Source organism: Lycorma delicatula, chromosome 9 (genome assembly GCF_047948215.1).
Source record: "Lycorma delicatula isolate Av1 chromosome 9, ASM4794821v1, whole genome shotgun sequence".
In the NCBI taxonomy this organism is placed as follows: Eukaryota; Metazoa; Arthropoda; class Insecta; order Hemiptera; family Fulgoridae; genus Lycorma; species Lycorma delicatula.
The window spans coordinates 114,141,031-114,166,591 of NC_134463.1; the positions used below are offsets into that span (position 1 = coordinate 114,141,031).

Genomic DNA, 25,561 nt, shown 5'->3' on the forward strand with positions numbered 1-25,561 from the left:
AAGCATTGTATCTATAATTAAAATTATGTTTTTAAATAATTGTCAAGATTCATTTTATTTTTTGTTAATTTTAATTCAATACAAAATTAAAACAGAAGACTTAAGAGTTTGTTTTTTCCACAAGTTTGCGCTTACTATTTCAGTTCGTGTCTTGTACTATTTTTATAGGATTACACACAAACAGTGTATAACCTGTTTTTATGAAACTGAGAATGTACTTATTTTAACAAGATATAACGATGTAACAATTGAAATCAAAGAATAAAATTAAAACTGATTTTAATTTTTACATCACAAATTTAAAAAAAAAAATTTCAAACAGGGTTTCTTTCCCCCCCATCTAGTGAGAGTTTGCTTGTGATTTACATCTTTTTGATAAATTTTATGAAATTGTTTCAAAAAAATGGACAAATTAAAGAAAATAAACTTCAAAACAAGTTTGTAAGAATTTTTTTTTAATTTTCCCCAGAGTGTTTCTCATCTAGATAAATTTGAACTGGTGTCGGGTACTGTGTTTTAGTACATGGAGATTTGATTACGATATATATTTTCATTTTTTAAATATTTCATTGGGGTGTTTTTTTTTATATATTTTATTATTTTTTTATATGCCCAATGTAAAACATATATATATATATATGAGAAAGATTTGTGTGGTTGTGGTTGGGCGGGTGGGTGTGTGTATGTGTGTGTGTGTTTTAGTAATGACAGTTATAAAAATCTAATGATGTTATTTATATATTAATGTTTTCTTCTTGTTTTCATTCTTTTTTTATAGAAAATGTAAGAAAATTTAGTGAAGTATGATCTCCTGTCGGTTAGCAGCAGTGAGATTGAGTTCATAACACTGCAATGCTGTAGACTGAAATGTTGAAAGAAGAAAATTTTTATCATATTTGATATATATTAATTTGAATTCAAGTCGGTCAGCGGCAGCTGTGTGAATTTATAAATTGTAATAATAAAACATTAAAACTACTAGGACTGCCATTTAATTAATTATGTAATTTGGTACTGTATTCACTTATACCTACCGTATTACAATACCATGTAAAGTACTGTTTTTTATTATGTTTTATAACCACCACTACCACATCTGATGAGTTTAAATCTATTAGATGTATTATTATAAATATTAAAATTAAAACCTAATCTACCTTTTTTTTATTGTTTACGTTTATTTGTAGACAATATGATTATAAAATATATATTTATATTAGTTGTTAAATTGTCATAATTTATTCAATCTTGACTTATTATCTGTTAATTCTATTATTACTGTATATTGCCATTATAAATAAGTGCCCTATAATTATAATTATTTTTGTTAAATTAGTGCATATGTGTAAGTTGTGTATGTACGTTGTACAGACATATAATACATGTGATAATACTACAGCTTGACCTTAAAAACTAGTTGTTGCACTGATTTAATTAATTTAGTTGGCTGCAATAATATACTGGCTTTTCTTCTCGATGCAGCGCATCATTTGTAGTAATTAAAAGTTATTTTAATTAATTTAAAACACCAGGTTAAGCGTCAGGCAGTGTCATGTAAAGCATTCTATAAACAAATTTTTAAGGTATCAGCCTATTTTTTCCAGTGACACCATTATGTAACAATGTATCACAATTGTTACATTGAAATAAGTAATGTGTTTATAGTACCCGATTTATTTATTGTTGTTATTAAAATTATTATTAGATTTGTGGTTCTTGAAAATGTAATTTTCTTTTAAAGAACATTCAACAATTAAAAAAAAAAAAAAAACAAAAAAAACGTAGTAATTTTTATCTTTTTTTTTGTTTTTAATGTATTAATAATTAGTATAATGTTCCTAGTTCTTAATAACACAAATTTTATTTTATTTAATATGTAAATTAATATATATAAACATTTTTAATTTTGCATTATGTTTTATAATTTATTGTTATTTTAATTAATTTTCTTGATTGTATAGAAGAAGAAATTTATTAGAAGTTTACAATATATATTTTTCTTTTCTTTTAAAATTACCACAGATAAGTTTTATAAGATTAATAATTCATTATTTCATAAAAATATTAATTTTACATTTATATTTCTGCTTTTGTTAGATTTATTTATAAGATTATGTATGACGGAGTTTTTTCTCATATGCTTCTCAGAAACCACCAATTACAGTTAAAAGAACTTAAGATTTAATCATTTCTAAGCACTTTCAAAATATTATTTAATCTTTGGCATCAACACATTAGAATTCACTTATACAACTCTTTGAAACTATCCTGATATTCAATTTAAAACTTTTACACCTTCTATGATATGTTACGCAAGGTAGCAATTTTTCCTATGTAATCAGTACAGTTTAATTGCGTTGTATTTATCAGTTCTTTTTTTTTTTTTTTTTAATAGGTAATCTTGATAGAAGAAGGAATTTTTTGAGTTTTACAGTGCATTATATGTAATATCTATTATATTTTATTATTAAAGATAACTATTAAATTTTTATTTATTTTGATGTGATCTTACTTCTTTTAACTGTAATTTCATAATTTATATATATATAAATTATGGAATTGTATATGTATATATTATAAATTTACTATTCTAAATATTATACTGATGTCTTATCATAGGCTCAATTAGTAAATTGTAATTATTTAGTTTTTTAAAGATATTTAAATTTTGTAATTAGTTTATAAATTATGAAAGTGTTATTCTTATTAGGAGAAATAATAATTTTATCAAGTAAAAAAACTGTACATTTTTTTAAATAAAATATTTAAAAAAAACTTGTTCCCAAACTTTTTTTATTATTTTGAACTTTCTTGGATATAAATTTTTGTTACAGTTCCATGCAGTTTAATTTATATGGAATTGTCATTGTAGGAGTGATTTTAATTTAAAAAGAGTTATATTTTACTATTTTATGTTTTTATTTTTTCCAAGTACTTTTAAAAAATCTATAAATATATCATTATATTAAACATTATTGAGATGTTTGCAGTTCTGTTTACGGTTTAGAAAGTGTGAACCAGTTTTGCTAGAATCAGAGAAAATTTATCTGCCTTTTTTATTATATTTTAGAAAATTAGTAAAGATTAATTAAACAAAATTTCTGTTCGATTATGTAACATTTTTTCTTACTAAACAACAAAAAAAATAAGGTAATCTTAAGGTTTTTTCGCCTGTTTGCTTTTGAAATAGATCTTAATTTTTGTTTTGAAATAGATAAATAGAATATTTGCTGTTTGCTTATTTATAAATGACTGTGTGCAAAAAATATGCCAGAAATAAAATTTATGATGAACAATTTTTTCACTTCATCAGTATATTAATAAAATTTTAATTGAATAATAAATGTGAAAATTATTTTCTTGATTGGCTTACTTTTTTCAGCTCTTAGTCATAAAAAGCACTTGTACCTAAGGGGATTCTGATAATTACGTTATTCAGGATTTAGGGGATCACAGCCCAAAATTCTTACGATATAAATTTCCTTATATATATTTCTGTTAACCTATGTGTAATTGCTGCTATCATCACATGAGTTGTTTAAGATGCAATTTTATAATGAAAAGATTATTGACAGATTTACAAATATTTTCAAAATGTTGCTTCTTAATAGTTTTCTTTAATTAGATGTAGTGGGTAATTTATGGTTTAAAAAAATAAAAACTTTTAGTTTCTAATAAGTACCACAATCAAACTGGATGTATTATTAAAATAAAGGATCCCAAAGCAACTTCTTTACAGTTGAATTATTGATACTATTTTTTTTTTTTGCATTTCAGTGTTTTCTAGTTTTGGAAGTGTGCAACATGCATATTAATAAATTTAAAAAAAATTGTACAATAAAATTAATTTTTGTGATTGAATTGCTTTCTTTTCTACTTTTAAAATGTATATTTAAATTGCCAAAGTGGTTTCAGATAGATAATTGAATTATCTGATACTTAATGCATAGATTATTAAGGTGTATAACAGTGGTTCCCAAACTTTTCCCGGGTCGCAGTGCCCTTTTTTTAATTAAAAGTTTTCCATGGCACCCTACCCTAAGTAAAAGTATGACTACTCATAAGTAAGAGATAAAAATAAATAAAGCTTGTGTACCTTCATTATGTTTTTACTTTATAACATTAAATTAATTATTGTAAATGTCTTGGTTCAATTAATTATGAAGCTTTTACAATATTTCATGGTGCCCCTTTGAAGAGGCCATGGTGCACAGTTTGGGAATCACTGGTGTATATTATCTAATGCTAGAATAATACATACTAGAATATGAAGTAAGCAAATTGCAATGGATCTGTACCATAAAGTATGCCATAAATTTTTTTTGGTTTCATAATTAAAGTTTGGGAACTATTTTACAAAATCTGTATTGTAGTTATTTACCTTTGATACATAACATGCATGTAACTTAAATATGATGGCATATTTATTAAAAGAACCACTGTTAAAAAAAAATTGTTTGTTTTTGCCTGAGATTAGTTTTAACAAACTTTTTTTATTATCTTTTAGGTGTTAATTAAGCACTAAAAATATTTATTTATTTGCATGGTACTTTTGATTTCAAAATAATTTGCCCCAATTTTGCCTTTTATGTTAATGTTGTAGAATTAAATTACTTGAGAAGTAATTTTTTACAGACCATGGCTGTTAAATTATAGCTTGTTCTGTTTTTTTTTTTTTTTTTTTTTTTTTTTTTAATTGTTAGTTAATGTTTAATTTATTAAATTTTTATCACTGGAAGAATATAGTTTGATTTTATTTTTTTTTCAATATTAGTAAAACTAGTCAATTTTTATTTTAACTAATTTATTTAACTTTTGTAATACGTCTCTTTTCCAAATTCCCCCTAAACAGTAAAACTTTTTGTAAGTTTTCAATTTCCTTTTTTGTGGTTCTGTATTTTATTAAACTTAATAATATTAATTTCTGTGACAGTTAGTGTCCATATTTTAACAATATTCTTAATCCTTATGGAAGCTGCACTTACTTTACTGCAATCTGTGGAAACCAATTCTTCAGGTATGGCTTTGACTAAAGTATTTCATTCTTACATCACATGTTACATTATTTATTTTTAATATATTACCGAGTAAGGCCCTCCAGGTTTATTTAAATAATAATGTAATATATTTTTTATGATCCTCAAATGTTATTGCATTTTACAAACAGTAGTGTAACGTAAATTTCAGTTTCATCAATTAAAAACAGAAATAATTGAGACTTTAAAATTTATTGCCAAAACAGTTTGTCCAAAGAATTGTTTGTTTGTTAGATGGCTAGATGCAAAATAGCTAGATTTGTAGTTTTGTTTTATTATATAGTTAAGTATGTTTTAAATCGACTCTGAATTTTTTTTTGTATATGTTGAAATTTGATATGTAAATAAGAGAACAGGACAGAGTGATCTGTTGAAAAATTTCTTTAATTAGTTATTATTTTTCTGTTAAGTATCATTAAAAATAAATAAGTTATTACAGAATTCATAATTCATTTTTTTACATTTTCCTTTTCTATTTCAAACTGGATGAAAGGAAGTAGTGTAAGAAGCTTGGGAGGTATTTTAGCCGCTAATTTTTTGTATGCCCCCTGAATTTGGAAAATACTAATCATAAAGAACATCTACATAAGTTTCCCTAAAGAAGCAGTTATAGCTACTACTATTTTCCAGAGGTGAAAGTCAGTTTTTGTGGCAAATTTTCATATCATGTATTTAGAGGGAAGTATCAAGAATAAAGACTGTAAGAGATGAAAAAACCCACAGAGGAGAATCCCTTGACCCAATATTCCTTAATAAATAGTAAACATTTTTCAAGATCCATTTCAGAGTTAATCTGAAGAAAGTTTCAATTATTTTCTGATTTAGGTCTAATCAAAATATAACACCTAATCAAGATAGTTAGATTTATATATGAATATAATAACCAGTTATATTATAAAGTATATATTATAGAAATTTAAAGTTATTTTTTTAAATTTTAATTATTAATGAGTTTAGATCATTAAAAATTCTTGGTAGAAATTTTTTAATAGTAAAACAGAACAGGCTTAAAAATGATAAAACGTTTTTCTACGTTTAAAAATGAAAAATGTTTTTGTATGTTGTCAACTATCAAAATTAAAAAAAACAAAACATTTGGGGTCAATAATTTTGAAATTTATAATTTTATCAATTAATTGATACTGTATTTTATGGAATCCTAGTAATAAATTAATTTTATAATTAGTGTATGTGGATAATAAATAATTAATTTATAAAAATTATGATTAAGTTAAAAATTGTTTTTATTAAATGTTTATAAGGGAATATTTCCTAACAACTTTTATTTTTGTATATTACATTAAATATTATTAAATTAAAAAAAAAAAATGTAATATTTATATATTTATAACGGAACAAAAAAAAAGAAAGTATGTTAAATTTTTTTCATTAAATAATTATAATAATTGTATTTTAGTTGTAATAAATTAAGTAATAATTAGTAATCTGTGATGTTGAATTATAATGGTAGTAAGTTACCATAGATTATTATTATAAAAAATAATAATTATAATGGATCCATTAATTCAATGTATATTGACTTACAGTAAGTTAAAAGTAAACATTTTCATTTTACAGGCACTTCTTTTGATTTTCTCCTACTGTAAAGTACTATAATTATTTCTTTGTTGTAAATAGCATTGAAATATTCTCACTTACTTAATTTGATATATTAATAAATAATTTATTTCCTTCAGAGTATATAATGTTTTCATGTGCATCTGGTATTCATCTACTTTTTACTTTCACGTTTGTGATGAAAAAGTCATGTACTTTTTATTTTCATATTTGTTAAAAGTATTCTGGTCTCAGCCAGTTTTAAATGCTCGGTGTATATATTATTTTTATAATTTTCAAACATTACATGTAACAAAGCACTGCAATCAAATTACAAGATAAGTCAACTCTATAGTGTATTTAAGCATTTCAAATATTCATTTGTTGTGTACTATATGTGGGATTGATGAAGCCTTGATTTTTATTCTTACATTGTTAAAGGCTCTTAAGACTGATGATAACAGCTTTTTGCCTTCTTTACTAGAGTTCTTTACAACAAAGTATAGAGTTTCATACGTTCTCTTTATTTACTTAAGCACTTCTTGAATATTCCAGTTTTATTTTTTCATTGATCTTAATGTCAGTATTATTAAATTATGAAATTTGACCAGTTTGTTTATTTTTATCGTTTTTAACAAGAGTACTCATCTTCATTTAAAACTTCCTCTGTGAAAATATTTTTATTTCTGAGCTTCAGCTTTTTTTTGGGTGTTATTGAAGCAATTGATCTGCTGTGCACGGTAATCTTTTTTTTTCCATCTCGTTCCACTGTACATTTCAATATGTATTTCTTTTTATTAATTTTTTAAATTGCATTTTGATGAAAATGTGTTAAATAAGAGATATTTAAATCAATATACACTAGAAAATTCCTTTCACTTCAGTTGCTGGAAACATCCTTTGTTTTATTAAATTTACTTTTAGCTATTAACATATAGTAGTATAATACAAGTAGCATTTTAGTGCAACACTATAGAATCCAAAATTATAAGAAATATTCTTAAAGATTGTCTTCCACTTTGATGCTCAAGAAGGTTGAGAAAGGAAGGATAATGTATCGTCTATATCTCTATTTTTTTACTGTCTTCTATTCTATAAAAATAAATCACTGAACTAATAGTCCAGGATATTTTGTTGTTCTTGTATATGACAGTGAAGTTATTGCAATTTTGTTTTAATATTGAGATTTGACATTATAGCAATCCTCCATAAGAAATTTAAAAACATTATTGATTTTTAAAAATATTTCATTTACTTAATCGTTTCTGTTTTGTGGTTTAGCCAGGTTACTTCTGTATACAGAATTTGCCTAAAAATGTCTATTCTAGGTAAAACTTTTAAAAAAAGTTCTAGTTCTAACATTTCTGGTTGGACCTTAAGCAATTACAGCGGTATTATTTTAATTTACTGGTCGTTATGTATATAAAAATTTTATCTAACAAAAATTTGAAGATTATGAATTTTATTTAACTTTTCTTTTTTTTAATTTTCATGCAGTGATTTTGTTTTAAATAATCTTTAATTATAATTTTTCAAATGAACATTTTATTGTTAGATTTAGTATCTGACAAAAAAAATTACTTACTAGGGTTTGTATATCTATAATAGATACACAGTTTATTTTGACTAACAGCACAATAGGTAATAGTTTTTCAACATTATTTTCTTATTTTTAAATTACGCCTTATTGAATATGAAAATGAACAGATAAAAGGAAATTGGAAAAATATGCTCAAAGATTTAACAGTAATTATATTGTAATATTGCTAAAATTTATGCATACTAAATTTTAACTTAAAATTATATGTTGCAACGTTACCAGATTATGAGATTAACCTGTATGATTTTCTTTTTATAATAATTAATTTTTATTGAGATATTTCTTAGCCTATTTTATATTTTTAACAGTTGTGGATCTGCTACGCTGACTCTTTTCTAAATAGGGTCAGTCAAAATGAACTTTAGTCATGAATTTTGCTAACTTTTTATTTTATTGTGAAAGTTATTAATTTATGTTGAAATTAATACATATACTATTAATTACTACTAAATAAGTATAAATAAAAAATTCATCAGATAATCTATTGCACCTGTATTATTTAATTAAAAGGACAGCTTATCAATAATTCCAAGCTAATATGATTTTAATACCAAATAATAATGTGATGTGATTATATCATATATAATATGATTAATAGCAAATTATAATCATAATCTTATGATTGCAGAATTAAAAAGAGACGTTAAAAATATTCTGCACTTTTATTTATTGTTGAATTCATATTAATCACACTGATGTAAATTTAATAAAATGTAAGGTCATAAATTTTAATGAAAAAAGAAGGTAGGAATTCTTATGCGTTTTTATTAATTTGAATATCAAGAAGTATTATTTATGTGATTGTCAAAACAAAATTAAAGAAAAATGTTAGTTTACTTTTGTCGATAATAAGACACAGAATAATATTAATGATTATCAATAATCTCTACCCCGTGTTGCCTCAGCTGCTAATTGATATAAAGAAACTTTTTATATTAATTATGATTTTGGCTATTTTATTTTATTTTTTACCTTCTAATAAAACTATTAGTATATTATGTCTTTCAGATTTTATTTACATTTGTACTATTGTAAAGTACAAGTTGCACACATATATGTATATATATATATATAATATTCGAAACTGTTAATTTTTTCAAATTCATATTAATTTTAATTTCTAATCAGTCATTTAATTGTAAAATTAAAAAAAAATTTGATTTTCCAATATATTTCATGTTCATGAAATAAATTTGTATTTATTTTACGGGTTATACTGAATAAAGATAATAAATATGTGATGCATTATACATCATATCAGTTCATTGTAACTATTATTATTGATCTAAAAGAGAATTTATAACTTTGAAGAAATAGTAAATTATTAGTGTGCTTGTGTTTCCTACATGTATATTATTATTTTCTATAGGTTTCACATTATCAAATTTGTCATAAGACAATATAAAATTTTACTAGGAGAAAAAAATGAATGGTGTTTGTAAAATGAAAAATTACTAAATACATATTAACTATAACCTTTAGCCTCATGATTTTTCTGTTCTTTTTTTTGGGTGGTAGTTTATGGGTCAGTCATTCTTGCTTCTTTTAAAAAATTAAAAAAAAAAAACAGAATGAGTTGTACAAAAATGATTATTATTGTATAGTATTGTAAATATTATTATCATTTATTATTGTTGTTGCCATGATTTAAAATAAATAAAATATTATTATTTATGATGTTTTAATGATACAGCATTAATTTATTAAATTAAAAAAATTACTTATTTGTTATTATTAATTATCTTGTTGTAAAATATTGGTTATTTAATCAATATTTATTTTTTATTATTTGAAGTTATGTAATATTATATGATTATAATTTACTTTATAAAATAGAGTTATAAGCTTATAATTATAATCATTATTATATTTTAAAATGTTATACGTAAGCTTGTGTATACCGGTATTTATCTGATTTTATCTTCCTCATTAGAATTCAAATCTTATTGCTCATCCAAAGTTGTAATAGTCATTGAATAATAGGGTAGTTGCCAAGATGATGCCGTGCAAGTTTTGAATTATATTAATTTTGTAAGTATTCTTTCCTTTCTTTTTTTTTTAATTTTGTAGAACTGGTGCAGATGTTCATTTATATATGAAGTACAATTAATAGTAAAAATCATTGTCGAAAGGTTTATTTATTTTAAATAACTTCATTTTGTAATATTGGTTGTATAAAACTGAAAGTTATAACTTTAATTACAATCAGATGTGTTGATCATCTGATTTTTTGGTACCCAGAACAACTTACCTTATACAATATTTATGTGAGCCTGATAAAAAATATACATCTGAATTAAAAAATATTACATCATTTGTTATATATTTATTTGAATTAAATTATTTAATACTATTTTATAAAATCCAGATTTATAATTCTTATATGTTTAAAAAAAATTTAAGATGCAACTTTTATTAACATTTAAAATTTTCATGTAACTTATTAACTAGAAAAATACTCAATAAGGACTCCAATATGTGTTTTGTTTAAATTTCCGTTATAAAAGTGTTTTCATTTTATTTAACATGTTGTTTTTTTGTTTTTTTTTAAATAATATATTTTTGATAACTTGGTAAATTGTTTTATTAAAATTAAATTAATTATCTTGATTAAAAAAAAAGGAGACTAATTTAGAAATCGACTTCTTAATTACTTGTCAGTGAATGATTAGGTGTTAAATGTAACAATAAATATTATTTTCATGAAGAAAAAATGTACACAGAAAAAATTTATAAATAATGTCGGTAACAGTATATTTTTTAAATATTTGATGTTATAAAAAATTAATAAATTTAAAATGTTCAGTCTACGTGTAATTGGAAAAATAAATAATAAAAAATAATCAAAGATGATAGGTTTCTTGCTATGAAATTTAACATAGTACAAGCAAAGCTAATACATCAATATCTAACAGCCCACCCAATTTTACCTTATAAAAATCTTTTTGAGTAAGTTTTTTTTATCCTAAGCCATGTTATTTTATTCTTTGGCTTTTTATTTAATAAACTACTTATTTGAGCTCACTTCAAAACAAAAATACTCATATTCTACAATTTTGGCTATCTGATTAATATGTTCACATATATATATATATATATATGTATTTTTTTTTCCATCACAATATATACTATATTTTAATTGAGTTAATGTATATTATATTTACACATAGTTAAGTTTTATAATTTAATTTTGTCTTAAATCACATAGTAAAACTAATTTTCTAATATAAATGAACAGTTCTAGATATATATATATATATATATATATATATATATATATATATCATAAAATTATATTTGTATTATGTGATCATTTGGGGTTTTCCCTAAATATAATCATGTATGATCATTAACCACAATAATACATGTATGTCATGCTGATAATAAAGTTTGGTTGAAAATTTTCAATATTAGAAAATTAATAAGCGGTAGTTAATGAAATAAATATTACAGTGTTTGAAAAATACTTTATACTAGGTGACATCAGTTACTGTTGTCATTAACCATGAAACACCACATCCTATAATCAACTATATAGTGAAATATTATTTCAAGCATAGTTTATTTTCATCTAAGATAACCATGTCCATTATTATTTAATGTCCTTATTTTTCTTGGGTAGTAATATTTGAAAGTTACTTATGTTGTGGAAACATCGTTGGAAGATCATAAGGTGTAGGTATATATATGCTATAAGTAATTTGCCTGGGACTGTTTCTCTTTGTATTCATTCTTATCTTCTAATCATTTAGGTTATTGAATAAAATATATTTTTAAGAACTTTTGGATTAATATATTCCATATCATAGAATGTAAGTTTATTATACCTGCTAGCATTATTATTATTAGCTAATGATATAAATCTGTTTTTTTTCTTGTTAACAAAAAGTTTACTATATTTCTATAATAAATGGCATTGAACTATTAGGCTTGATTATGAAGATTACATGATAGTATGCAGTTAAAAAAAAATTTATAAATATAATTATAATTTAACTCATAATGTCATGATTTTGTTTTTATATGCTGACTATGTATATAGTGCCTTATCAACTTAAAAAGAGCATAGAAAACTTCAGGGCTAAAATATAAATTTTCTGTTATATTTTTTCCTGCTTTATTTGTATGCTTAAAACTAAATTAGGCTTATTTACTGTATTTATTATTATTATTATAGGTGTTATTACGAATAGTAGTAATTTTGTTTTATTGAATGGTAGTGTTAATTAATTAAATTACATTTATACTTAGTTTTATTAAATAATTTTGTTGTAATCACTTTTTAAAAATAATTTTCAGTTTTTTAAATTTTAGATGTGTATCATAAAGTGAGATTTTTTTTCTTGTGATGATTTGGCTATTTTTTTCCTAAATATAATTATGTACTATCATTGACTACAGTAAACCTCGGTAACATTATTTTTATTGTAAAGAAACTGTCCACTAGTGTTTTATTAGATAAATAAAATCGATACAGGAGAAAAGTTTTTAGCTCTTAGAAAATTATTTCTATTCAATTCCATTATTATTATTATTATTCATATCAACCTCTGTAGTAAAGTGATAGCATCTCAATCTCTCATTCAGAAAGTCTTTGTTTAATCAGTCAGGCATTTCTCACACATTATAAAGTTTTCTTATCAAAAAAATTAAAATTAAATAATTTAATTTATTTTATAATAATAAATTAAATTTTATTAGAAATCATGGTTAATATTATTTTTTTGTAGCTGGATTCAATTCTCATTTAAGAATTTATATTTTTATTTGTTTATTTATTGTTAGGTTTTTTTTATATTCCTGAACTGTTCTAGTTCTTAGTGTTTGTGTTGCAATCTGTTCAACTAGTGGACAAAATAAGCAACCCCCCTTGTGTCCCGATGAGATAAAAATGATGTATATGACATTTAAATGACGTGTAGTCATTTAAATGACTGAGCTGATTTGCGAAAAGTTTTACCACTAGACCGACCAGTGGGTCTTATTACTAAATGAAATTAAATATTTTTTTGTAACATTAAGAATTTTATTTCTATTCTCTTAACAGAATTAAAAAAAAAAGTTATTGCATTGAATTCGTTATTAAATTTCAGTGCTTTCTGCTGGTAAAACCGTAATGTCAGTTATATTGCTGGTAAATTATGTCTCCCAATTAATCTTTAAGAAAATTTTTTCTTATTACAAAAATTTTTACATTTTTTTTGGAGTTGTATGAAAAATATGTAAAAAAAATGTAATTTCAAACTGCTGTGGAAAAAATTTGAAATTTTTTTATACACTAGAGAGGGGAATGTAAAAAGATAAAATGAATAATTATCACTGTTTAGTCTTTAGCACAAGTTAATCATGTAATTAGTTGAAAGATACACTTGAGGATCTGTACAGACTCTTATGTCACAGTTTGGTGAAATTAACATATCAGCAAGTTAAAATGCAGTAAAGATGAAAATGAAGCAACAAATATTCCCTCTATCCAGTAAGCACATGATGGAATAAATACAATCAAGTAGTGGTTTTCAAATCTCAGAAAATCATGATTTTATTTTAAATGTTATTACAGCTTAGTTAAATCAGAAGACATCTTTTAACATAGTAAACATTATAATCTGTAATCTACAAGAAATTTTCTTTAGCAAGTTTCAGTTATCTCATGTTATTGTCAATTTTGCATTTTTTAAATTAATTAAAGTGTATTTATTTTCTTTATTATAATAAAAATAATCATTATTAAGCTGTGTTGCTGTTATATAATTTTTAAACAGTGACATCTGATGATAAAAATATGTAGTCTATTTATATATATAAACAGTAAATACAAAAAATAAGCGTGTTTTCTAATTAAAAAAAGAAAATTTTTAAATATAATTAAAAACATTACACAATTTGCTGTTATTAGAAAAGTAATAAAATTTAATAGATGTGTATTTTATGAAAAATTTGATTTTGAAGTTTTTATTTTAAATTCTGATTTGTATATAACCTTTAAAAAAAATTTATACTACACATGTTAGCCAGCCAGCTTGGTGTACATTCTTGATATTAACTATTATTTAACAGTTACATTTAAAAGACTCAGTTTGCCTTTTAGTTACTGTAACATGTAATTGCACCCTTAAAAAAGGATTAGACAAATTAAGATATTTTGTAACCTACATTGGTTATAAATATATTTTTATATTTGTAGTATGTTATAAATTTATAACATATACAGCAGCTAATGTAACTTATTGGTGTGAATATATTTATAAAAAAACTTGTTTTATAAAAAAAAAAACAATATAAATAGAAAATATCAAAAGAAAACTAAAAATAAACATGGAGCTACACAATAAACTGGATAATATGATATATGTTAGTACTATGCCTTGTGAAAAAATTTTCCATAACTAGGGTGTGCCCAGTGTACTTTCCTTTTAGACTGGAATCTTTGAAGTAGTATGTAATGTTATATAGGTTGGCTGAACAGCAGTTACACAGTCCTGCTTCAGTTCAAATGAGGCATCAATAATCTATGTCAGTGAAGTAAGTTACAGCTTTTAAGATTATTTTAGCACTCTATCAAAATATTCAGTTACCGTGCTAACTCACGGTAACTAAATTTTTCTCTTTTACATGATTTTTGTTCAAGTCTTTTTTGGGTTTGGTTGGAAGGATTTGACATAATTTTTGCAGCACATTTTTCCTGGAACCATCTCTAGAAAATAACAAAACCTGAAATAAAAGATGTTTTACACATTTTTTAGATGAACCTGCTGTTAATAGTTCAGGAACCAATGTACTGACACATTTTTCCCCTCTTTCACCTTTACTTCCATTTTCAATACCTTTTTGATTATTTTTTATTGTTTATTTACACAATTCATTTGATGTTACAGTTGTCAAACAAAAACTAATATTTATGCCTGATTACCTTACATTTTTACTTTGATGGTGACCTATAGATAATATTTAATTTTGATTACTTATATTATCTCCTTTATATTGTTTTTATTTCATAATGATATTCCGTAATTTATACAAAATATAGATTTTTTGATTTTTTAAAAAAATATATAAGTTATCAATTTAAATAAAATCTTTGTAAAATATTAATAATAATATTACTCCTCTTTACTCTTGAAAATTAAAATGCTGTTTTGAAACAGAAAATGTGATTTTGTTTTATTTCAATTTTTGTGTGCCCCTTATTGCAGTTATAAAAAAAGCAGTGGATATAAAAATAAATTATCTGTGCTAAAAAATTATTTTTTAATCTTAAAACTATTTAGACATTAAAAATACTGCAAATGGTAAAAAACTTTTTTCATGTATTTATTTGCTAAATTTTTTAATCAAAATTAAATAAATCAAGTTGTAATCCCTACATTATCTGTTACCTTTAAAGACCATAGGGTATTTAATTTACTAATTTCATGAATGTTAACATGTTATTTATATACCTAATTGATAATCTTGTAAAAAGCATAAAATTACTGTTTAAAAGGACTTACATTAACACATAAGGAAGTCAGTAAGTTACTTTTTTTCTACAAACCAACGAATTAAAAGTACTGAAGTGTGTTATAAATTTAGAAATTTATTCTAAATTTATAACACACATTCTGCTTAAAGAATACATGAAACAAAAAACAAAATAAGTCAAAAAAAACTTCTTAAATTTAATATAATTTTTTATTTTTATTTTTTAAATGATTTATCAGTTATTATAAAGAAATCGTTTTCTTTTTCTCTTAAGAGCTCCTTTTTTGTAGCAGGCTGGTGAACCATTGTAAAAGTATTAATCAGTTTTCATATCATCAGGTCTTTCATATCATCAGATGCAAGTTTTAAGAATTTGAACTACTTTCCTGCATATGACATTTCCTGGAAATTTATTTTTCATAAATATGTTAATTTCTAATAAAAGCAATGATTTTTTTTTTCAGCTAAAATTTTATATTCAATATCTATAGTAATGTTTATATTCAGCATCTACTCTATTGAATCTTTGTTTCATATGTTTTCAGTCTCAAGTATTTATGTTATATATGTTAATTCTGATGCGAAAGAGCAATTTTTGTTAAATATGCATGCCTTTTTAAATATTATAGCATTAAGTATAAATAATATAAACCAGCATTACTTTGCTGTTGATGTTTTTCATTGAATTAATGAAAAATTGGGTCTTACGAAAATATGTGTAAAAATTAAACTCATTGTATCATTAAAAAAGTTGTACATTCTGAAAGGTGATGAAAATATTGTATGGTAATTATATATTTAGAATTACTACTTATTTTCAAACATTGCATGAGAAGATTCAACTGCAGTACAGAAAGAAAACAATTACAATAAAATTTTTATAACTATGATTGTGATAAAAAAACTTTTATTCCATATTAAGATAATAAACCTGACTATAGTGTATGCTTTTTTCTATATATATATATATATATATTTTTTTTAATGTTTTGACATAGAGTAGTATAGAGAAACATACTTGTTTATAGCTCAAGTACATATTTGACGTATTTTAATTTTTGTTTATTTTATCAAAATGTTCTATAAAAAAATAATGTATAATCAACAGAAATGAGTTTAAATTTATACAAATTGTGGAAAGAAAAACTTTGAATATTCATTAATTATCAGGATATTCTAAAAATTATAGGTAAAAAAAGAAAAATCGATACTTTAGGAGATTAAATAGCTTGGTTAAGATAAATTTTATTATAAACCTATAAGTAATAAAACTGTACATCCTCGTCATTATTAGACATATAAGTTCTATTTTCATATATAGTGCACTTCTTGTATATACACATGTAAGCATTTGATGAACTATCAATGCAAATTGAATTTTAAATATAAATAACGTTATGCGTTGTTGACAGAGGCCATACTGTTTTTCATACATTGAATTGTTATATTGTGATTTTCAAGACAGGTGCTTGAAAATTTTTCAATACTTATGCTTTATTTTATTACTAAGTAAAAGATTATGTAGAATTCATTTACATAAAAAAAAGGAAAAAAGAGTCACATTTAACCAAGCAATTTCAAGAAGGTAAATTATTGTATATTATATGATATGAAATAACTAATTTGATTATATAAGCTGTAATTACATAATCATTTTACAATTTTTATTTTAATTTGCTACATGTTAGAATTCTAGAATTATTGGCTAAATTTGTAATTAATAGATTTCAAAATATACAAAAAAAACCTTTTTTACATTAGTATTAATGCTGTAAAATTAAAACATCATTCTGTGTTGTTTTTTGTATTAGAATATGTAGATTTTACTTGTCTTTATAGTAAATAAATTATTTTAGTTTACAAAAGTTATATTTTTTACACACACACACACACACACACACACACATACATACATACATATATATATATAAATATGTATGTTTGTAATATACTACTTTATAGCCATTTTTCTTGTTAATTTAGATTGTACATAATTTGTATGTACCATAATAGTTTTTTCTCTTTTTTTTAGATGTACCATTTGTAAAAAAAAAAAAAAAAATGAATAAAGTGTTAAGTAATTTAATAATAATAAGGATAGATGTATAAAAAATGTTTAATTAATTTAAATAAATATTATTTTTGTTGTAAGTTGTAAAGTTCAAATTTGAAGTAATAATAATTATAATTTTGTCTGTTTTTCTCTTTAAAAAATATATATAATTTGTTGTAAAATAAGTTGTAATTAATTGAACAAAAATGAATTAAGAAAAAAGATGTTATAATATTCATATCATATAATAATTGTAATTATAATTATTATTGCTGCACATATTACTATTATAATTAATTAATTATTACAGAAAAAAATACAATAATGGAAAATTTTTTATTTTTCTGTTGAAGCTTTTTTTATTTTAGTTATAGTTTAAATATGTGCGGATGACATTTCATATTGGAGAAAAAAATGTGGATTTGTGTTATTCATCAGTAAACTGTATTGTAAAGCATTTGTTGATATTTGTTTCATTAATTTTTTCCTGTGTGATTGCGGTGTTACGCTATGTATATAGATGGTAAACAGTGCTTTATATTAAACATTCTGAACTGAAGTCATAAATACTTAATGCCTGTCTTTGTTTGGAATGGTTCTGTTGTGTAAGAGGTTAGTATATATTTAAAACTGGGTCTTTTTTTTATCTTTGGAGTAGCACAAAAACTCATTTCTGAATTGATCTGTATTATGTACTTTTCAGAATGAAATACTTATTATGGCTTTTAAAAACTTTTCCGGCATTAAACATTTTTTAAATAATTTAAAAAAAAAACTTTTTCTAGCAAATCCATAACCAGATTGTTTTAAAATTTGAAGAATTACTGTTATAGTGTTTTTAAATAGATCTGCTAAATAATCTAAAACTACTAATTTTATTATGCTTCTATTTTTTAAAGATCTGATAATTGCAACTAGTAGAGATTTGGCAACCACTTTGCAATGAACTACACAATATAAATTAAAATAAAATCTCATAGCATTGAAAATGAACCAAGTTTTATTAAATTCTATGGTGGATTCAGAGGAAAAGGAGGCATAATCTGACCAGATTTCTTTGTAACTTACTGGTATAAAGCATTCTTTGTAGGTATGAATCCCTAGTTGCTCCAAAAGAATTTGGCAATATCTAATAATTAATACTGAATAACCTTATCCTAGTCTTTAAGAATTGTAATTGTGGAGATTGGCATGTTCAGCAATGTGTAAAAAATTGAAAACTTAAAATAGCTCCTTTTTAAAACTTTATAGTAGATCTGCTTAAAGTACTATGATGAATGTCTTATTTATTTCACAAGTTGTACTTAACCTGTATAAGGTTTTTATACTGAGAAAAAATCTTAATATAGGAATGAAAAATTTCTTTTGATAAGAAACTTTCATTTTGTAAAACTAAATGGACTACATTTTTATGTTACTTTATGAAAATCAGATAGTTGTTTTTAAATATTTATTGTCAAACTCAACTGCATATAATATTACCTATTATTTCTCATTATCAATAATAATGAGAAATATTATTTATCATAAGATGATAAATAATTTGAAGTATCATTTATCCCAATCTTAACAAATTTTAAACAATTGAATTGAACAATATAAAGTGGTAAAAATTCAGTGAAAAAAAGTTAAAAACAAGTAGCAATGACAAGTAAAATATATAAATTAAATTTATTGTACATACAATTATTAATATAAACAATAATAAATTATAAAAAATAAAATAAATATAAAAAATTATTTTATCAAACCAGCTGAAAAATTCTTCATAATAAAAAAAAAAATTTGTGAATACTGTATTTAACAAAATGTTTTACAGAAACCACAGAACTTAAGAATTATTTTAACTTAACACAACATCAAAAAATACTTAACATGTTGAAAACTGTCTGGTATACATATTGAAGTGTGTAACTCGTTTTCAGTATTGCATAAAAAAATATTTTGAACTGTCAATAAGAATCTGGCTTTTTCTGCTGATTTTTTCAACATACTTCCTTGGAGAGTAAAGATGTAAAACACCACTTCATCATCTGAAATAAGACGATATACTAGTAAAATAAACTATAAATTTTAGATAAGGTAAAGTGGAAGATCTTAGAGTATTAATTAAACATGAGTAGAGTTAAAGAATAGAGAATGCAGTTCAATGGTCACTTGAAGAGGAAGAATTAAGCGATACAAGAAAGATGGACAGAAAACAGAAGATCAAAATACAGTCTAGAAATAAAAGCTACAGAAGGGATTATACTTTCCCATGATAAGTGGTGATACAGATTGACAGATGAAATTGATCTAACCCACCGGGTTGGTCTAGTGGTGAACGCGTCTTCCCAAATCAGCTGATTTGGAAGTCGAGAGTTCTAGCGTTCAAGTCCTAGTAAAGCCAGTTATTTTTACACGGATTTGAATACTAGATCGTGGATACTGGTGTTCTTTGGTGGTTGGGTTTCAATTAATCACACATCTCAGGAATGGTCGAACTGAGAATGTACAAGACTACACTTCATTTACACTCATACATATCATCCTCTGAAGAATTATCTAAACGGTAGTTACCGGAGGCTAAAACAGGAAAAAAAAAAAAAGATGAAATTGATCTGCCTTGGGCCAACTGATCCAGAGGAAGTTCTATCAATTGAATACCAAAATTCATACAATGATAAAGATATTTAAATCAAACCACATATTAACAACCCAATATGTACTTTACTTTCCTAGCTATAGCTCTATTGATTCTGCAGCAGCATAGCTATAAAGGAAAAGAGTAATGATTAGCTAAAACTTTGGGTATCAGGGATTTTACAAATGTCAAGACCCCATTAGTCCAAAAAGGCTACAGAAATTTCCAGATATGTATGCATGTACATAAATGGGTTGGTCTGCATTTGTTTAATCTCTTTGGACTGGCTCAACATAATTCTTCAAAAACTGCTCAAATAATTTATATGTATTGATGGCATTAACTTTTTAAATTTTAAGTCAATCAGGGAGTGGGAGGATATTTTTTATTATTTCTTGACAGTTTTTGCCTCATAACTCAAAAACCCATAGACAAAAAATCTGAAATTTGGCACAATCTGAAATCCAATCCTATTGGACAGGGGGCATCATGGTACCCTTATTTATTTTTAGTAAACTATAAGCTTTTTACTCTTGCAAGTAACATTGTAACAAACTGGGTCAACTTTTTAAAATAAAAAATTACTTTGATAAATAAACTTTTAAGCTCCAAAATACAAGGAACTGAATGGGGCTTATACTTAAAATACCAATTTCTTTTTAACACTGATTTTTAAGATTTAAAGTCTAATTGTATGTAACATTAATTTTAGATGATAGGAGAAATTTTTTTAATTACTCATATTTTATTTGTTTTTCAAGTAGTAACTGTTATTAAATGTTTTATATGTGGCAGCTGTCAAGAAAGAGAGGTCTTATTAATAAATGTCGACCCAAATTCGTTTATTAAAAATTTTGGTATTTTTTTTTTTTTTTTAGCAATTATACTTTTATAATACATTTTTTTATAATTTTGATTATAAAAAATGTAATTTGGTGAAGGAAATCAATTTTTTTTGGGTGTACAACAAGATTTGTTATTAGCATCTGAAAGCAACACTTTTACAATAAACAAACTAGTTGTATAACAACAAAAGTTAAATATCATGGACATATAAACTAAATATCAGTAATATAATAAATAAAATTAAAAAAAAAAAACAATATCACAAGCAAAATATTAAAAATCTCAAATACAATTATAAAACATTAAAAAAATTAAATATTTTATAGAACAACTGTGATCCAAAATTTTTATTAGTAATTTTTTTTTATACTGCATATTTTTTAAGGAAAAGACATGATCAAGGAGGTCAAATTGGCCTAAATTTTTTATTTAACATTTTGATCTTTTTCACAACTGTACCCTAAATATTGCATAATTAAGTCATTAATATTTTAAAAAAATACCCCTATGGCATATTTATAATAAAAATCTCTAAGGACAGGAAAGTTATGCAACCTGTTACTGGATTTTTTTAATAACAGCTATCATTAACCAATAAATAAATAAAATATTTTTTTATGGTAGACATTGAATTTGTCTGCCAAGTATTGCATTAATAGTATTACTTTATATTATTGTAAATTAATTTTTCTCTATTAATATAACTTGAGGTTATATTTAATCTTAAGAAATACAGTATAGTAATAAATTAAAAAAAATATTTTTTAATTTCTACACAGAAAATAAATATACAATGTATGAGATACAGCTCTGTCTGGAGAGAGGCAAAACAGAGCTACAATAATTAATGGTATGTTTATTATTAATTTTTAAATAATTATTATTATTTTACCAGATATGAATAGTAAAATGGTGCCCAGTATGACAGTCAATGTTTTAAAACTCTAACATTATTGATTAGATATCTAGAAACTGGTTTGAAATAAAAATAAATTAAGATTAGTTGCAATTTAAAACCTAGAAAAGAAGGGTTTTTTCTATTAGCTCTGGAACCACTGTTAGGCATTGCAGTGTGAAAATACCACGCCTGCTTGGGATTTGAACCCAGGACCTCTGGATGAAAGGCTGAGATGCTACCACTTGCACCATGGAGGCAGGAAAGAAAGGCTGTTTAAAACAAAAATTATATCAAAAGAAACAAATTATCTTAATTACAGATAAACTTTTGAGGTTCATTATGTAAATTAATAAAAAGGTTTTTTTAATTTTCTATATACCAACCTGATGTGTATTATAAATCACTCGCATAATGATTTAATATTAGATTTTTTCTTCTTTTTTTTTAAAGAGATTGCATTTCAGGAGATTTTGTCTAGTAAATATAAACTGTTTACTTCCTGAATTAATTAAGACACAATTTAATTTTTACATATCTTTTTATGATGTACATTGTTTTTAAAATAAATATCTTTTACTGCTGTAGAACTATGTTTTTTAGTTTCACTGGTGTCTATATTTGTACTTTTTAATACATTCAGTCTCTTCAACACAAGATTTTCTCTTTTTTTTAGTAAATGGAAATGATTCAGAAAATAAAAATGTACGATTTTCATTATTATCAAATTCAGTTTGTGCAGATGTACAAGAAGTTACTGAAGAAAAATAAGATGTAGTTTGAGTCAAAGACGTACAATTAGGTGGAACTGATGAATGAAAAAGAGCTGAATTGTCAACATTGTTCATATTATTACTATTTACAGAAATAAAGTTAGTCACATTATCTGATGATACTGAATGTGATAAAGGAAAAGATGCAGTATTTTCTTCTCTATTATTTGACTCAAACTGCAATAGATGAACAGAAGCAGAATTATTATTTTCTTCTACTGAATTAGTTTGAGCTGCAGCAGTAACTGATGTTACTTTAGATGTTTTTTTTTGCAACAGATGTACTGCCATCTTCTTTAATGTATATTTTTGCTTTAAGACCATTATTGCTATCATTGTTACTTTTATCATATGCAGGCATTTTAGATATGTTTTTATTTTCACAAAGATTAATATTTTTAACAGTTTTATTTAAAACAGGTTCTATTGATAAACCTCTTATCTGTAATATTTCAGCTGCATGTAACAGAGATTCTAATTTATACCGTGGTACTTTAACTTCACCTTTATATATAAAATTAATTAATGCTTTTACGTCCCAAGAAGATATACCTTTAAAAAATATAGTCGGATGTTTTCTTGGATTCTGACAAAGTATTTTTTCAAAATATGGTGAATTTGCTGACAATATAATCTTATGACACTTAATAATTTCACCTTCACAAGCAAGTGTAACATCAACAAATTGTTCATTATTAAGATAACTCGATACAACTGATTTCATATTTGAACAAAAAGATTTAAATCTTAAGCATATTTCCGTCTCAGAATCAGTTTTATCTTTAATTATTTCTATTCCTGTTTGTTGGAATCTTTTATAAGGTAATTCCTTTGAACTCTCATAATCTGACATGTCTATAACCGATGATAGAATTTTTTTATGAACTACGTTACCAATACTTCCATTATTAGTACTTATCTCTTCATCACTACTGTCAATTAAATCAATCACTTCATTTTCACTTTTAATATTAAAAATATTTTCATCTACATTTGCAAAATGAAGTTTGTTAACGACCTGAAGATTCATTTCACGCTCTTCATTATTATTTAATGAACATACTTCGCATACAGATAAACATAATTTAATAATTTCATTGGGAATAGCTTCATAAAGCAACTGAAATCTTGTTAATACTTTTGGGAACTCAGCATGATCCAAATCTACATGTATTTTATTAATAACATCGTATAATTCTTCTTCATGCGTATAATATTTATAACGACTAAAACCAACAGGTCTTACTAATTTTTCGATATCATTTTCAATTACAACATCAAACTTTTGTAATTTTATGCAGTCTTTCAATTCTTTAATTGGCTTGCTCTTAATATTTTTTATTTCATTCATTAGTGTAAAATATCTATCTTTTGTATATACATTATAATCAACAATAGCATTTTTTTCTAACAATGAAATTAAACGTGTTAAAAATAATTCATGCATATTTACAGCACTATAAAACGGGTTAATTAGAAATTTGATTTAAGAAATGTATATTTTAACTATTTCTGAATTGATATTAAACTTCTGAAAATAAAATAAAAGACCATAGATTAAATAAATGAAAGTAAGAATGAAACTATCAACAACATCAAACAAGATGGTTATCAACAGCACTTATTTAGTTCTGTAATTAAAAAAAGGAAGAAAATAACAGGATAATACATTTCATTTGGGTTGACCACCTCTCATATTTCTGAATAAGGTGTCTGTACATATCACTTACATCTTAGGCTAGGGAATAAATTGCTGTGACTGAGCAATTAGTACTACTTTATTAATATAAGGCAGCTTTCCAGCAGACAGGAACTTGCAGATAATTAGTATAAGCAAATCTTATATGCAATACATAATTTCCTTACTAGTTATCTGGGTAATGCCTATTTTTAAAAATGCACCAGAACAGTAACATACTGTTTTATCATGAATCTGAGAAGAGGGACCACTGACAAAATTGTACTAAATTTTTAAGTTTACTGCAAAACTTTAAAAGATAAAATCATAATTTCGAAACGCTTCTTGCTTATGGTTCATAACCAACAAAACAATACTGACCTACTAACAACTAGTGTTAACTCTTAACCTTTCTTTTTATAAACAAAATTTACAAACATTAAATTATATTTCCATTCTGCAAAACATACGTTACATTTATGTGCAAAAATGTATTCAATACCATCCAACTTCAACGTATTAGCTATAAATATTTCAACAGACACCAAAGACAGAGCTACTCGTACTTTTAAACTTATTTACAATAAACTAATACCTGCATTACTTTAAATCAGTTTAAAGAGAGTATAATAAACTAGTAACCATTAATATACTTTCTTTTTTTAATATTATTAACACATTTAAAGAAAAATTATCAATAAACTGTCAATACTACTCGATATCTCGATGATAGCTATGTTAGTAACTATTTTATAGTAAACTACATCAAAGAGTCACCATCGACTATTATGCACGATTTACTGAACTGTATAAATCTAGTATTAGTTCATGAGCAGATTTCAATACCAAATTTTTGTCTGTTTTGTATACCGGGAATAAAAAATTAAAATATATATTTTTTTACGTAGAAGGAGGAAAAAAAATATCTGCTCACAGATATCATAAAGCGCTCGTATGCGGTTATGTCGGGCCCAGCCAGACCGACCCGGTTCGATCAAGCCAAACCGCTAAACACCCCTTCCTCACCACCGGCCACGAC

The 25,561-nt window shown here is 24.1% G+C and overlaps 2 protein-coding genes across 5 annotated transcripts in view; one reads left to right on the forward strand and one right to left on the reverse strand.

Moving 5' to 3' along the window:
* FoxK (forkhead box K) overlaps positions 1-1,709 on the forward strand; it is an 89,465-nt gene extending 87,756 nt beyond the window's left edge. For both annotated transcript variants that reach the window (XM_075375714.1, XM_075375715.1), the window contains one exon: positions 779-1,709. The gene's annotated coding sequence lies outside the window, so the exon portion shown is untranslated. The remainder of the gene's footprint in view (positions 1-778) is intronic.
* Positions 1,710-15,888: 14,179 nt separating this feature from the next.
* Positions 15,889-25,244, reverse strand: LOC142329895 (uncharacterized). Of its 3 annotated transcripts, none has more exons than XM_075374811.1 (3): positions 22,458-24,896; positions 19,583-19,740; positions 15,889-16,056 (listed from the first exon to the last, which is right to left on the reverse strand). In XM_075374811.1, the coding sequence occupies exon 1, from the start codon at positions 24,289-24,291 to the stop codon at positions 23,101-23,103; it is 1,191 nt and encodes a 396-aa protein (XP_075230926.1). In that variant the 5' UTR covers positions 24,292-24,896; the 3' UTR covers positions 15,889-16,056; positions 19,583-19,740; positions 22,458-23,100. The 3 variants fall into 3 exon arrangements, with proteins under 3 accessions (XP_075230926.1, XP_075230925.1, XP_075230924.1); XM_075374810.1 differs by lacking the exon at positions 15,889-16,056 and adding an exon at positions 25,118-25,244 and having other exon boundaries at positions 19,366-19,740; positions 22,458-24,375; XM_075374809.1 differs by lacking the exon at positions 15,889-16,056 and having other exon boundaries at positions 19,366-19,740.
* Between the last annotated feature and the right edge of the window lie 317 nt (positions 25,245-25,561).

What these genes read in the sequence shown, in the direction of transcription:
- LOC142329895 (XM_075374811.1), bottom strand. Translation starts at nt 24,291, where the DNA reads ATGCATGAATTATTTTTAACACGTTTAATTTCATTGTTAGAAAAAAAT.